The 15,125-nt window shown below is 36.0% G+C and overlaps 1 protein-coding gene across 1 annotated transcript in view; it reads right to left on the minus strand.

Moving 5' to 3' along the window:
• IFT57 (intraflagellar transport 57) overlaps nucleotides 1-15,125 on the minus strand; it is a 71,699-nt gene that overhangs the window by 14,163 nt on the left and 42,411 nt on the right. The window contains exon 6 of the mRNA XM_024578170.3: nucleotides 14,275-14,397. Within this exon, the coding sequence (XP_024433938.2) occupies nucleotides 14,275-14,397 (123 nt within the window). The remainder of the gene's footprint in view (nucleotides 1-14,274; nucleotides 14,398-15,125) is intronic.

Raw genomic sequence — 15,125 nt, forward strand, 5'->3', positions numbered from 1 at the left:
AGAAAACATAAGAGGATACCTTCATAACACTGGGGTAAACAAAGATTCTTAAATAAAACATAAATATTAGCTATAATCCCCTCCCCCCAAAAGATCATTTTCAGTATATTAAAATTAAGCCACTATTTATCATAATATACCAATAAGAGTGAAAAGGGAAGGAAGCCAAAGAGTAGATATTTGCAATACATATATCAGACAAAGGACTCATACCCAGGATATATAAAGAACTTCTATAAGTCAAACCAAAAAGCAGATAACCCAATAGGAAAAGACCGAAGAGGATATCCAAATGCCAAATAAATACATGGAAAGGGGCTCAACCTCAGTGGTCATTAGGAAAATGCAAATTAAAATGAAAATGAGACCTTACAATATATTTACTATGATGACTAAAATAAAAAAGACCAAACAACACTTAATGTTGATAAAGACGTGGAGCAAATGGAACTTTCATACACTGCTGGAAGGAGAATAAATTTATATAACCACTTTGAAAACTATTTGCCAAAGCTGGACATACACATTACACTATGACCTAGCAATTCAAAATGTACATGTTTATCAAGAGACATGTCCAAGAATTTTCAAAGCAGTATTATTTATACTAGTTCCAAACTTCATTCATATAAGTCTAGATGCAGCCTACTCTGGAAGGGCATAACCTTGGGTTAGGCAGCTCTCTGCCACCGTAGGAACAGAAAACAGGACGTTGTCTACTGACCATACTCTCTATGGCTGGACAGCAAGTCCTTGCTTATAAGGGTATCTGAACAGTTCATGTGTTTCAACCAGTGGTTAAAATTATAACTGTAGCTGCAGTGATAGAGAGGCAGGGCCAAGTGTCAGCTGCAGTCCAAAATTGATCACTCTCAAGATTTCAATGAAGAATACTGTTGTTCCTGTAACATGTTTAACTCCCCATCCGTGGTCAATGAAAAAGTTCTTTGGGACTTCCAGTCAAGATAGAGGTATAGGTAGACATGCTTCACCTCCTGACACAATCATAGAGAGAATTGCTAGATCTCAAAAGAAGTAACATCCAGAATCATTAGAAAATCGAGCTGCATGAAGTCCAATAGCCAAGGATTTGAAGAAGCCATATTTATCCAGACTGACAGGAGGGGTGGAGTCACCGACACTGGTGGAGAGACATGGAGAGGCAGTGGTGGCAGCAGAAGGGACAGTCCCACATTCACGTATGGTGGAAAAAAATCAGGAGAGATACCTTGGGAGAGAGAGATCCCAGCCCCAGGCCAGACCAAATAGCCCAGGGTTCCAGTGCCAGGAAGATAAATTCCTATAATTTTTGGCTGTAAAAACCAGGGGAATTTGGGCAGTGGAAGAAACTGCTGGATTTTCAGGAGATTTCATTTAAAGGGCCCACATGGACTTAGGGCATATACAAACCCACCCACTCTGGGATTCACCACCAGCGCAATAGCTGGATAGGCGCCAGTAGCATTCAGAAAGTGGATTAAGTGACTGGAAATGGGGTGAATACCTGGCAAGCCTCCAGAAGCCAGGCAGCAGCACTGCCCCCTCTTCTGAGCCCTCCCCACCACACAGAGCCACAAAGCGGTGAAGCAGGTTGCCCTGTTTTGGCAATTACCAAAGATTCTGCCCCGCACAATTTACAGGTGACTTTTCTACAATAGGCCATGCTGCTAAGACAAGGAGTCAAAGCAGCTCTACCTAATACATAGAAACAAGCACAGGGAGGCTGCCAAATTGAGGGGACAAAGAAATATGACTCAAGTGAAAGAACAGAACAAAACCCCAGAAAAAGAACTAAACAAAATGGAGATAACCAACCTATCAGATACAGAATTCAAAACAATGGTGATCAGGATGCTCAAAGAAATCAGTGAGTATAGCAACAACATAAAAGAAGAAATGAAGTTTGCACTAAGTGAAATAAAGAAAAATCTCCCATTAGGGGAGGGGAGGAAGCTGGGAGTAAAATCAACAAATTGGAACATAAGGAAGAAACAAGCATTCAACTAGAACAGCAACAAGAAAACAGAATTAAAAAAAAACAAAACAAGGACAGTATAAGGACCCTCTGGGATGTCTCCAAAGGTACCAACATCTGAATTATAGGGATGCCAGAAGAAGAGGAAGCACAAGAAACTGAAAACTTATTTGAAAAAATAATGAAAGAAAACTTCCCTAATTTGGCGAAGGAAATAGACATATGAGTCCAGGAAGCACAGTGAGTCCGAAAGAAGTTGGACCCAAAGAAGTACACACCAAGACACAACATAATTAAATGCCAAAGGTTAAAGATAAAGTGAGAATCTTAAAAGCAGCAAGAGGAAAGGAGACAGTTATCTACAAAGGAGTTCCCATAAGACTATTAGCTGACTTCTCAAAAGAAACTTTGCAGGCAAGAAGGGACTGGCAAGAAATATTCAAAGTGATGAAAAACAAGGACCTACAAACTAGATTACTCTATCCAGCAAAGCTATAATTTAGAATGGAAGGACAGGTAAAGTGCTTCACAGACGAGGTAAAGCTAAAGGAGTTCATCACCAAGCCATTATTACATGAAATATTAAAGGGACTTATTTAAGAAAAAGAAGTTGATCTAAACTATGAACATTAAAATGGTAACAAATTCACAACTCTCAACCACTGAATCTAAAAAAACAAAGCAAATAAGCAGAACAGGAACAGAATCATAGATATGGAGATGATTTGGAGGGTTATCAGCTGGGAGGGAGAAGGAGGAGAATAGGGGAAAAGGTGCACAGATTAAGAAATATAATTGGTAGGCACAAAATAGACAGGGGGAGGTTAAAAATAGTATATGATCCTGGCTGGTGTGGCTCAGTGGATTGAGCACCAGCCTGTGAACGAAAAGGTCACCAGTTCAATTCCCAGTCAGGGCACATGCCTGGGCTGCAGGTCAGGTCCCCAACAAGGGGTGCATTAGAGGCAACCACACATTGATGTTTCTCTCCCTCTCTTTTTCCCTCCATTTCCCTCTCTAAAATAAATAAATAAAATCTTAAAAAAAAAAATAGTATAGGACACGGAGAAGCCAAAGAACTTATATGCATGACCCATGGACATGCACTAAGGTTGGGGATTACTGGAGGGATGGGGGTGCCAGGCAGAGGGGAGCAAAGAGGGAATAACTGGAACAACTGTAACAGCATCATCAATAAAATATATTTTTTAAAAATGATAAAATTATTTGGAAATCTGATAAAAGGAAATCAGGTTAAGTGAAAGAGGCAGAGAAGACAGCTTGACATAAGAAGTAGTATATGTGTAAGTTCACTGACTGCAGCAACTATTTCTGGGACAGGCTGATAACTTACCCTGTATGAATAGTGTACACATTTCCCTTCACCATGGAGAACACTCCCTTCCCTAGTAACAGAACATTATCTGTATTCTCTTTTTGCCACTTTGCAGTTTTGCAGTCTCTTCTTGTTCATTTTCAGCTTCATCACTGCTTACATTTGTGCATTTGTATGTACATGTGTGAGAGAAAGAAAAAGAGTGAGATTGCCCATTAAAGTAAATAACCTTTTCATGAGATTGAATTACTTTCTTAATGAAAAATGACCATTAGGTTGTGGGATAATTACAGATGGTGGCTTTCCTGAATTTTTAAATGAGACATTTTTCTTTCATTGCCAGCAGCTTAAAGACTTCTGTGATATACATTTGTGGTGTGAAAGCATTTTTCTTCTTAAGTGTTCAAAGAACTAAACATATGATTTACGAAGAGTTGAGTGTGTATGTGTGGTGTATGTTGTATGTGTGTATTTGTTGCAGGGGGTGTAGGAATCATAATTGCTGGAAATTCGTGTTCCCTCAGGAAGTTCCTGCTTTCTAGATATTCTCATTGTAGAGGAAAATAAGACAGTGTGCATAGAGTTATGAGCGAAGGCTATCGTGACAATCACCGGTATTCTCAAACCTGCCTATAATTGAACTGAAACTGGAAATCCATGATCTCTAAGTAAAATACGTTGTTCATTAAATACAGTTTTTCTCAGAGATCATCTTTATTGATTACCACCTGTTACTAAAGCGTTTTCATACGTAGACTCAAGAGTTATTATTCATGTTTACTCTACCCATACCCCTTTTATATGACCACAAATCTGAGTGAGGATTTCCAGACTTTAGGAGGAGTCACATGCCCAGGGAAGAGATCTGGCAAGGCAGACAGGGGCGGATGGGGCCCTTCCTGCTGAGAATGCAGGCACGAACCAGAATGCAGTTCTTCCCTAGGACACTGAGTGCCCATGGGAGGCAGTTGGAAGGGATGACCTTGACAGTTCCTCCCCACTTTAGGAATCTACTGATCAAAACTTTGATCTCACACTGATATTCAAAAAACAAACAAAAATCTGAAAATATAAAAGTCATCTGCATACTTGAAGAACCAAAAAACATGTGTTTTACCTTGGCATAAGTTAACAAATATAATGGAACAAAGACGATGGGAATAAAATTTGTCCAAATAGTAAGAAATTTGTAATAAAATACAGTGATAGTGACAACTACTTTAACATCATTGACTGGAAAAATGAGTCAAGCCAATTAATAAGTACATTTTATAAGGAAGTCCAATGACATGGTTTCTGCTTCAATTTATATTTTATATTAAGTAATTTAAAGGAAACATTAAATCACACTTTGCAATAATAAAATATTTAGGCAGTCTAGAAATTTTAATTATAATCAATATGTATTAATTCACTGCTCTCAATCACAAATGTCTATTTAAGGCATACCTGCTGTGAGGCATTAGTGACTTCCCTCTGCAGTACTTATACAGCATGCAGTCTTTATTGGTTATTTCCTTAAAATCTGCTACTATTGTTGATGTTCTTTAGTTAGAGCTGATAGTAATCTCTGAAGCACAAACACTTGTTCTATTTCCACTGTGATAAATGAAACCTTTGCCTGATCCAGTTGAAACATTTATCACACTCAGGATAAATAAGAAGGAAGGCATCATCAACTGTGTTTAAACACAGAATATTGTGAATGTTCAACAAGACTGTGACAGAAGCAGCTAAAAATCCTTTCCAATTGCTTAGGGATAGCTGGGTTTTTCTCCACCCCTTTGCAGTATTTTTACATGTATAATTTTAAGCACAGTATTTTTTCCCACAACCTTGATATTTGTCCTTGACCCACATGCTACAAAGAAAAAACAATTGACCTTGTGAATACAACTTTAAGTCCACAAAATGACACCATGTTTTAAAAATAATTTAAAAAATCCAAAACAATATTTTGTTTTGTGTGGTCTCCTTCAGAGAAAGCTTGTCTGTACAAGCCCATCAGTGAATATTTCTCCTCATTCTCTGAGACGATGTGGCAGTTGAGTAATCATGCAGACTGCTCTAAAAATGTATGTGTCTAGCTAATTTAGGCAGTTTATTTTGATAGCATTCACCTCTTTTTGATTATAGCAGGTGTTTCAAGGATAAATTTGCTGAAAATTGTATTTTGTTTAAACAACAGCAGCAGGTACATTTATGGCCTTAATATATTAAAAAGCATTTATTGCCTGGCAGCAATAGATAAAATTACAGACATTTATGGTAGTAATTGGAGCTATTACTCCTGCATGAAGCCTCATGGAGACCAACTTATTGCCCTATGTATTTACGTTTGTTACTGGTAATTGTAAAAGTTGATTTTTTAAAATTTGGTGCCTTATTTTTAAAAAATTGTATTTTATTTCTCAGTGAAAGGTCTGTCTACCAGAAAATCTATAAGAATTATAAATGTAGTCTCTCCATTATTCATATAGCAGAATCTCATTTTAATGACTAAAACATACATTAAATGCATTCCTATATCCTAGCCCACAGAATATATTATACCTTTTTGCTCATTGATACAAGAATCCTATCAATACAGACTAAATTTAACAACCAGAGTACAAATCTTAAAAAAATGTTCTTTATTCTCAAACTATAACAATTTATAAATCACTACAGGTCAGGAATATTAAGAAAGCTAGATTTTATTAACACTCTTCTTACACTGCATGCAAACACTACGATGGCAGACGGTCAAAGCAAATTACTCTTTCCACTGCTCTGGGATGAGAAAAATACCCTCTATTGCTTCCAGATACAGAGGTGTCTACAATAGGAAAAAGAGAAAGCCTACCACTGTACATTTCTGCAGGGTTTGGCTTCCAATTTGAAGAGACTTAGATCTAATACAGCAATTTTGCAGTCCCTCCAGGTTCATTTAAATGGAATTCCATCTGCTGATTAATGAAGGCTTCGCTCCTCCCTCCTACGTTTCAGTTCTCAAAGTGACTAGGGAGCCCAAAGGCTCAAGACTACTGCAATGATTCCTTCTTTAGGGCAATGACTCTTCCCAAAAGGTTTCTTCCTGTCAATCACCTAAGGTACCACCTGTATGTTTTATTTATGTTAAAACAAAATCCAATTTCTTGGAGTTGAAATTTAAAGTTTAAGGTTCTTTTTACAACTGTACCCCGAGAAACGCAGACACTGAAGAACAGGTAAGGATATACAAAAAAAAAAAAAGCAGGTTAGTGAATCAAAGGCTTGAAATAATTAGAAACACATGAAGTAGTACTTCCAAAGCCTAAAAAAAAAACCAAAACAAAAAAACAAAAAAACAACCTCTTTTAAATCACTTGTAATGAAGCTAAAGATTTACATAATGACTAGAGACCTTTTGGTGAAATGGAGGAAGTACCCAGCCAACTATCTTTTAAAACAACAAAGCAGGAAACATTTAATTATAATTTGAAAAAAATCTAAGTCATTAATCAAAATTTTAATTACAATATCCACAAGGCATTAAAGCATGATAGAACATTTGTTCAATGTATTAAATACCTAATGTTAAATCATTATACAATCTTTTAGGACTAACTACTTTATAATTGAAGAAAAAGGTAAGGTTTATTTGAAAACTGATTTCATACTTCCTGCTCTTATTTCTGAGAAAGAAAAATATTTATTAATGTTTACTTGGTTTCTATTAAGATAAAAACACTTGACTTGAAGAAAATTGTTCTCCTGATAAAGACTAATAAGACTGATTATTTTCAGAAGCCACTTTTCCTCAGTTCAATGAATGAAATTGAAGACTAAATATAGTCATGTGTTGCTTAATGACCTGAATATGTTGAAATGTGTGGTTAGGCTATTTCATCATCGTGCGAACATCATAGAGTGCACTTACACAAACCTAAGTGATATAGCCTACTGCGCACCTAGGCTGCATGCTATAGCCTGTTGCTTCCTGGGCTACAAAGCTGTATGGCATGTTGCTGTACTGAATACCGTAAGCAGCTGTAACAAAATGGTAAGTATTGTGTATCTAAACAAAGGAAATGTACACTAAAAATACCGTGTAAAAGATAAAAATTATTCACCTGTACAGGGCACATCACGAATGCAGCCTGCAGGACTGGAAGCTGCTCTGGGTGAGTCAGTGAGGGAGTAGTGAGTGAATGTGAAGGCCTCGACATTACTGTACACTTCTGTACACTACTGTAGATTTTATGAGCACTGTACACTTAAGACACACTAAATTTACAAAACAGCATGAGATTAAACCTAGAACAAGATGTATGAGGCTGCTGCTGATGTAACACAACATACTGTTTTACAGCAAACTATGAACACTGTACGATTAGCAACACTAAATTTATAAAAAATATTTTTCTTTACAGTAAACTAAACTTAGCTTACTCTAACTTTTTACTTTACAAATGCTTTTTTAAACTTTTCAATTCTTGAAAAAATGCAGCTTAAAACACAAACAGTACAGCTATACAAAAATATTTTAAAACAAAAATCCTTATTCTATAAGCATTTTTCTATTTTTTAATTACTTAGTTTTTTTAGCTTTTTAAACTTTTTTGTTAAAAAACTAAGACACACACTAGCCTGGGGTCTACACAGGGTCAGGGTCATCAACGTCACTGTCTTCCACCTCCACCTCTTGTCCCACTGGAAGGTCTTCAGGGGCAACAGCAAACACGGAGCTGTCAGCTCCTATGATAACAATGCCCTTTTCTGAAAGACCTTCTGAAGCACCAGCCTGAGGCTCTTCCAAAGGAGGTGTCACTCTTTTCAGAAATATGTTCATGGTGATTTGGTTTGTTTTTTATTGTCATCATATATTTGCTTGTAAGCAGATAATACACCACGAACATACCTCTCTATTAATGACATCTACTGTGTCACAGGCCATAGAAATATTTTAGCTCCATTGTAATCTTATGGGACCACCATCATATATGTACTTCATCATTGACCGAAACACTGCACAAATGACTATACACAAATGGACAAAAGACAACAGCCAGATCATTAGACAAAATATAATTCTGACCCACAATCTGTCGCAACTAGTCTAGGAAGCCAAGCTCTGTAGCAATAGGCTGCAAATGATCAAGACTTAATAAATGCCAGCTTTCTCCTTCCCCAGACCACTTCCAATGTAAAACCAATCAGACAAAGCCAAATATACTCCTCTAACCAATCACATAGGAGGCCCTGCTTCTAGATAGCCTGCCTCTAAATTTCTAGTCAGCTGAACATATATGAAGCCTCCGCTTTTCCCCACTATAAATTCTCCTGCCTGCCTTTGAGTCTCTGCCAAATGCAAGCGATGGTGGATGGCTCCCTTGCTATAGCAAGCTATGAATAAACAGCCTTTGCTTGTTCTCATTTAGGTAGTCTCTGTTTATATCCACAAAGTCAAATAAAGGCTTCCTTTTTTATTTTCTTCAAGAAATAGAATTAAGTATTTAATGATTCAAAATTAATCAGAAACACAAAAAGTGAAATATATATGTGTATGTGTGTATGTGTGTGTGTGTGTTTAACTCCACATTTTCTACTGTCCCAGAAACACGGGACACGTAGAATTCTTTGGCAACTCAGTTTCAACTACTATTATTAATCAACTTACTAACTGTCAATTGATTCACTTAAAAGTAAAACATATACTATTAAAGAGTTAAAATATTTCAATTATGTAGGAAAATATTATCTTTCCATAACTGTCATAAAATACCCCAGAGAAGAGCCCCTCACACAGTTGAAAAAAAGTAACAGCAGCTACAACCTAGAGGCGGATCTGACTGCACACTCCTGCAGTGAGGAGTAATTACACAAGATTTCCAAATCTAATTTTCTTTTAATCTTCATTTCTTCATTTCTGCTTCCTGCTCTCCATGTGTTGCCTTTTACCTGGACTTGTAACTTCAACAACCACTTGTTTCTCTAAAATGACTCAGTGACAGATTCCATTTCTTGCCATTGGTTTGTGTTTTTAGATCTTATGGTTCTTACATCTGCCCATATTCTAACCACCAGCTCTTGTATGACTCCGCCCTGTCATTCCCCTCCCCAGACCGTGGACCTCTTGTTTTGACCCTGACCTGCTGAGCTTGGCCAAGCCATGTCTGCTACCTGGTCCTCAGCTAGAGACACATGGTAATCTTTCAGCATTACAGACAACCATCTAAAGTTAGGGTTTATAATTTTTAAGGATTGTGCAAATGCCCAAGATGTTATGTTTAAAAAAAGAGGTATAATCTCAACTATATACACAAAAGTACACAGAAATAGTGTTCAAAATATTTGAAATAATTCTTCTGGCACCATTGTAAGTCCTTTACACATGTTAATTCATTTAATCCTTTTAGTAACTCTTTGAAGTAGGTTTTATAATGAACCCCATTTTACAGATGAGGAAACTGAGGCACAGAGAGTTTGAGTAACTTGCCCACAGTGTCCAACAGTTAAGAGTTAGAGCCAGGATTTGTACTCAAGCAAACTGGATTCAGAATTTGCGCTTTTAGTCAGTATGGATATTGCTGCTCATCAAATAGGTAAGAGCCTGGAGTAGGTTGCAGTATCTACCTGTCACTTACTAGGCAAAGGCAAGTTACTTCTCTGTTTCTGTTTCTTCATCTGCAGTACAAGGCACCTGCATCTCACAGGGCCGTGGAAAGGACTAAAGGAGTTACTACATGTAAAGTGCTAAGAAGAGCAGTTGGCACACAGTGAACACTTAGTAAGTTTCAGTTACTATTATTATCATCATATTAGGAAGATTTACCAAAATGATACTTATATGAATCTGATTATATCTACATGTAAGAATATAAGACTGATGTTTCTAAATATTCCTTTAAGTGATGAAAGCATATAAAAAATTTGTAAATTCTTCCTAAATACTGATATAGGCACCGAATATAAGAGGGCTATGACAGAAAACAGTGTTATCATACCAATATTGCTATGTAATAGTAAACATTTATTAGGTATTAACTATGTGTCAGACACTGAACTTGATGCTTTACAGTAACTGTGAGGTAAGTAATATAATTAGTCCAATTTTACAGATGAGGCAAAGGAGGAATAGAGACGTATAGTACCTTGCCCTGTGTCACACAGCTAGTAAGTGGTGTAAATATAAATCCTGGGCACCAAGGGAGGGTGTGTGAGGTAGGCTCCATTTTTTCTGGGTCTTTATGTCTACTTTATGTCTACAGTTCCACTAAATTTCTGAAACTTTTGTTGAATAAATGAGAAACTGATAGACTAAGTGTGTGATCACTACCTTCGAAAAATTTGCATTTATTCTACAAATACAAATTGAGGTGAATTTACTTATTTCATCTCAGTTGAGGTGTATTTATTTATTTTACAAATACAAACAGGTGAAGGGAGGGAAAAAGAGAGGGAAAGAAACATTGATTGCTGCTTGTGCCCTGATTGGGGGGCAAAACCCACAACCCAGGCATGTGCCCTGGCCAGGAATCAAACCTGACCTTTCGCTTTGCAGAGTGATGCCCCACGGAGTCACATGGGTCTGGGCTGATTGCTACCTTCTAATTCACAGCACGCTGATTGCCCCCTCTCCCCTTGAAATATTGCTTTCATATTATTTTTATAATCAAAAACAAAATTGTATTTTAAAAAGACTCAGAGATTAGAATAATTCTTGACTAGTTATAGATTTAAATATATTCTGATAATAATCACAGATGTTTACTCTTAGATTTAAATTCCACCAGAGTAGTAATGTAACACTTGTGGGTACTATTGGGTCTAATAGAGAACAATCCAAAAGATAAAAACACAGCAGCAAAGAAAAATGTAAGAGAAATAAACAGAAAAAAATAAGGCGGGAGAGAACATAAGTAAAAGATACGGAGTCACAGTGAAGCAACGATACTTGTAGATGATTTTCTAATGCTAGGTGAAACCGACATCTACTCGAGCAGATGTCCTCAGACAGCCCTTCTAAGGAATTAATTCCTGGGCCTTACTCACTTAATCATAAATGAGGTATTAACTAGAGTGGAATGACCTAGGATTTGGCTGAATTTATTGACTCTCACAACAAAACTTCTTGCTCTATCTTTAGCCATGTTATTCCTAGTTTGGGCAGACCTAAGTTGGGTCTCTGGGTGTTTAACGACTCTACAAGTGATCACCAGGAGCGTCCTCTATAACCAACTCTAAAAAGGGAACTATTAATGTAGTGCATTCAAGCTAGCATATGACAAAAGTCTTTTATCCCCATTGTGGTACATACTACTTGTATTTTGGGTACCATATTTATTTTCCTAATTGTAATTTGTTTAAGCTAACATAAAATCTGTTTACATTCTTGAGAACTAGCAATAGTAACAAGTGGTGCCAGAAACAGGGACAAGCTAGCCTGCAATAAAAACCTGATTGCAACCTCATGGAGAATATACGAAGTAAAATATTGGTATATTATAGGATCTCATCAAAGCATACATAATGTCATATGCAAAATGAACAGAAAAGGAGATTTACTTTTTTGTAATCCTCTGCTAGGAAACACACAAAGAATAAACTGAACTTAAAAGTAAAGCAAAACAAACATTTGATTCAGTGCCAAATAAATATGGGCTTATTTACTACTAATACAAGGTCATTTAAAAGAAATTTATATTGGATTTAAATAATGGAAGCCCTTTATTACTTATGTCCCACATATCTATGCTCCTTAAGAATTAGTCCAACAGTGATTAGTAAAACATATTGATCTGAAAATAATTCATTTTTCCCCCTCAAACACCAAGTTGAAATCTCTAAATGTCCAAAATGGCCTCTTTTGAGTGAAGGTTATTATTTTGGCCAAAATAAAGGCGAGGTTTTGGTTTCGGTAGGGACAAGACAGAGGAAGAGTGGGATTCACTGCGATGGTGGAGGGTCTACCTCTGATGAAGGAGGACAATGAGTCTGAGACACCTCATATGTGACCAGGTTCTTTGTATTTCTGATACATAAAAAACATTTCTCTACTCACCTAGTACATTACTTTCTCAATGGTGTATGATTTTATTTTCCTTAAAGAAGCTGAATAAAAAGTTGCCCATAAAGCTGTATTTCCCATTTGCTACACCTGACATACTTAGACAAAAGAAAAGTTTGTGAAATACTGGACACAAAGATCCAATGATATAGAGAAGAATTCTGAAAAAGCAATCATATATGACTTTAGATCGGTATGTTTTACCACAAAAATCTAAATTTGAAATGATACTCACATATTGTAAAAAATGCTAAAAAACCTCCCAAAACTTTATCTGACATTTTGAAATGTTGCCTATAAAGTGTGGTTGCAATTAATTTGCCACCATATATTCTCATAAGATCAAGGCTAGTCATGTGTGGCATGAGACTAAGAGTCCACCTTTCAACTGGTTAATTCTTCCCCAAAGCAGAACACTGGTTCTCTGTGGAATCTGACCTGCACTTAATTTTGTAAAAATGTACATGTTGGCAGTTACATTTATATTTCTTCTTTATTCAGTTACTTCTATTATGTGGAAATTAATGACAGTGTTTACTAACAAACAAAAAAACACTCTTGTTATCCTGTTGGGTTGTAAATGAAATGTTTGATTTCTAGAGTTTACTTAGTTTTAAAGGAAACAAATTAAACTCGCTTCCTTGTGTGATTAAGATGTACTTGAGAGTTCCCAACCACACAATTATTTTAACATGTCATTCTAACTTGGTTCACAATAATAGTCATTTTAATTTTAGGAAGAGACTTTGTTCTAACAAAACTAAAGAATCAAAAATGGGATTTTTAGAAAAAAATATTTTTGCAACTTATGACTTTCAGCAGAGATCTAATCAGTGAAGAAATTCTTATTAATTAGTATTTATAGATAAGAGATATGTAAACAATGAATTCACTCTCAGTGTAGTCAAATAATAGGTGTCCTCCACAATGATTGAATGTACGGTAAACAGGCTGTAGAATTTGCCCACTTGGACAAAGTTTGTTTCACAGCTATTCACAGTCTAATAATATCTTAGGTCTCCTTATCTTGTTCTAGGACTGCCCCAGGAGTCTAGGCTATTTCTTACTGGCTCTAGGTTACCATTCCACAAATCCAAATCTGGACATTCTAAGAATAAATTAGCTTCCAGGGCACTCTGAAAATAGAAATCTTTGTAGGGCTTCTACTTTGGGGGCCAGACACAGGACTTCATTTTCAGAGTGACACCCTTCCCTAGAATATTGTTCCATAATGCTGAGGCTTGTCTCCAGCCTCTAAGGATGAAAATCCTTTAATTTCCTTACCTAGACTTCTCTCTAACACCTTTTGTAAAGAATATTGTATTATAGTACTAATGAGAATATCATTGTCTAGTCACCTATTTGCTCATTCTGAAGTTCTTACTTATAGACTGTAGGTAAAAAGAAAGTAGAAATTTGATTAAATGGGCCAGTTTACCTGGCTTAATCCTCAAATCTTACTGCACATGATTTCTTGATTATTTTCTTAATATTTAACTTCTAATCATATGTAGTTAACAGGTAATATAAGACAGCTTCCAGGAAGTCACCTATTTTACTATTCAGCAGAGTTCTTAGTCATCTTCTAACTCTTCTCAGTTGGTATACAGTCACGGAATTTCAATTCTATTCACTATTCACCTAAACAAAAGTATGATTGCAAAAAAATGTATCAAAACATACTGAGAAAATACATTTCAATCCCAGGGAAACATGAAGTGGTGCAAAACATTTTAAAGATTTATTCCTTGTTTTGTTTTGTTGACCATATTACATTCTTTATTCATTTAATGTCAATTTATTAAGTCTCCAATAACACAATAACTGGAAACTGAACGCTAATACCCTTAAATCACTGGTATGAGAGTGCCCTTGACCGTGAATTTGCCTTGTAAAAGTCTATTTGAACAAAATGTGTTCTCTCTTCTATACCTTATTGTCAGTCCGAATCGTGACTTTCAGCTGTGGTAGTACACGTTCCACTTCTAGACTCCATTCTGCAGCATCTGTTGTGGATTCTAAAATATCTTCTTGTTTGGCAGACTCGTTCATATCCTAAGAAAGGAAAGATATCACAAGATTGAGAGTTTATAAAAAGTAGTAAAATTGTGAGGCATTTTAGCAGGACTACACAATTTATATCAAGCATGGTAGTGTTAAAATTATAGTGGCAGCAGAAATTCTTTTCTGTCCTAATCCATGATGAAAGAAAATAATTCACCAACTTGGTAGAATTGCAAAATAAGGATTTTTTTTAAAAAAGAAGCAAATAAATGATTCAACATTTTAAAATAAATTTTATTGTATTTGTCCCATTACCATTTAACTATTTGTATAAATAATGTTTTTGAGATATCATAGTGAATTCAATGGGAAATACTATCAAATGGAGAAGTCATTTAGGTGTGTTACTTGGTAACAGTAGAGAAGATACACATGCTTGATATGAAAACATTTTCTTACTGACAACACAAACCCCAAATCTGAAAGACAAAAAAGATAAGATCCTAAAAACAAAGGGCTTATCATTTATAGATTTTTGTACTCATAATTAAATTGATATTCTGGTTACGCTGAAATGTAAAGTATCTTAAAAGTGTGATTTAGTGTAGACCTATTTGAACTCAAATAGACTGGGGGCCAAATTTCTGCACTTGGTTTCTGCTGTTGAGTAAGAAAGTCAATTCATGCCTGTTTTTGAATAAAAAAGGGAACTTTTCTTTTCCTCCCCATTTTCTAAGCCCTTCACATTTCAGCACTGAGTATGTATAAATCTGAAAATG

This window comes from Desmodus rotundus, chromosome 2 (assembly GCF_022682495.2).
Source record: "Desmodus rotundus isolate HL8 chromosome 2, HLdesRot8A.1, whole genome shotgun sequence".
NCBI lineage: Eukaryota > Metazoa > Chordata > Mammalia > Chiroptera > Phyllostomidae > Desmodus > Desmodus rotundus.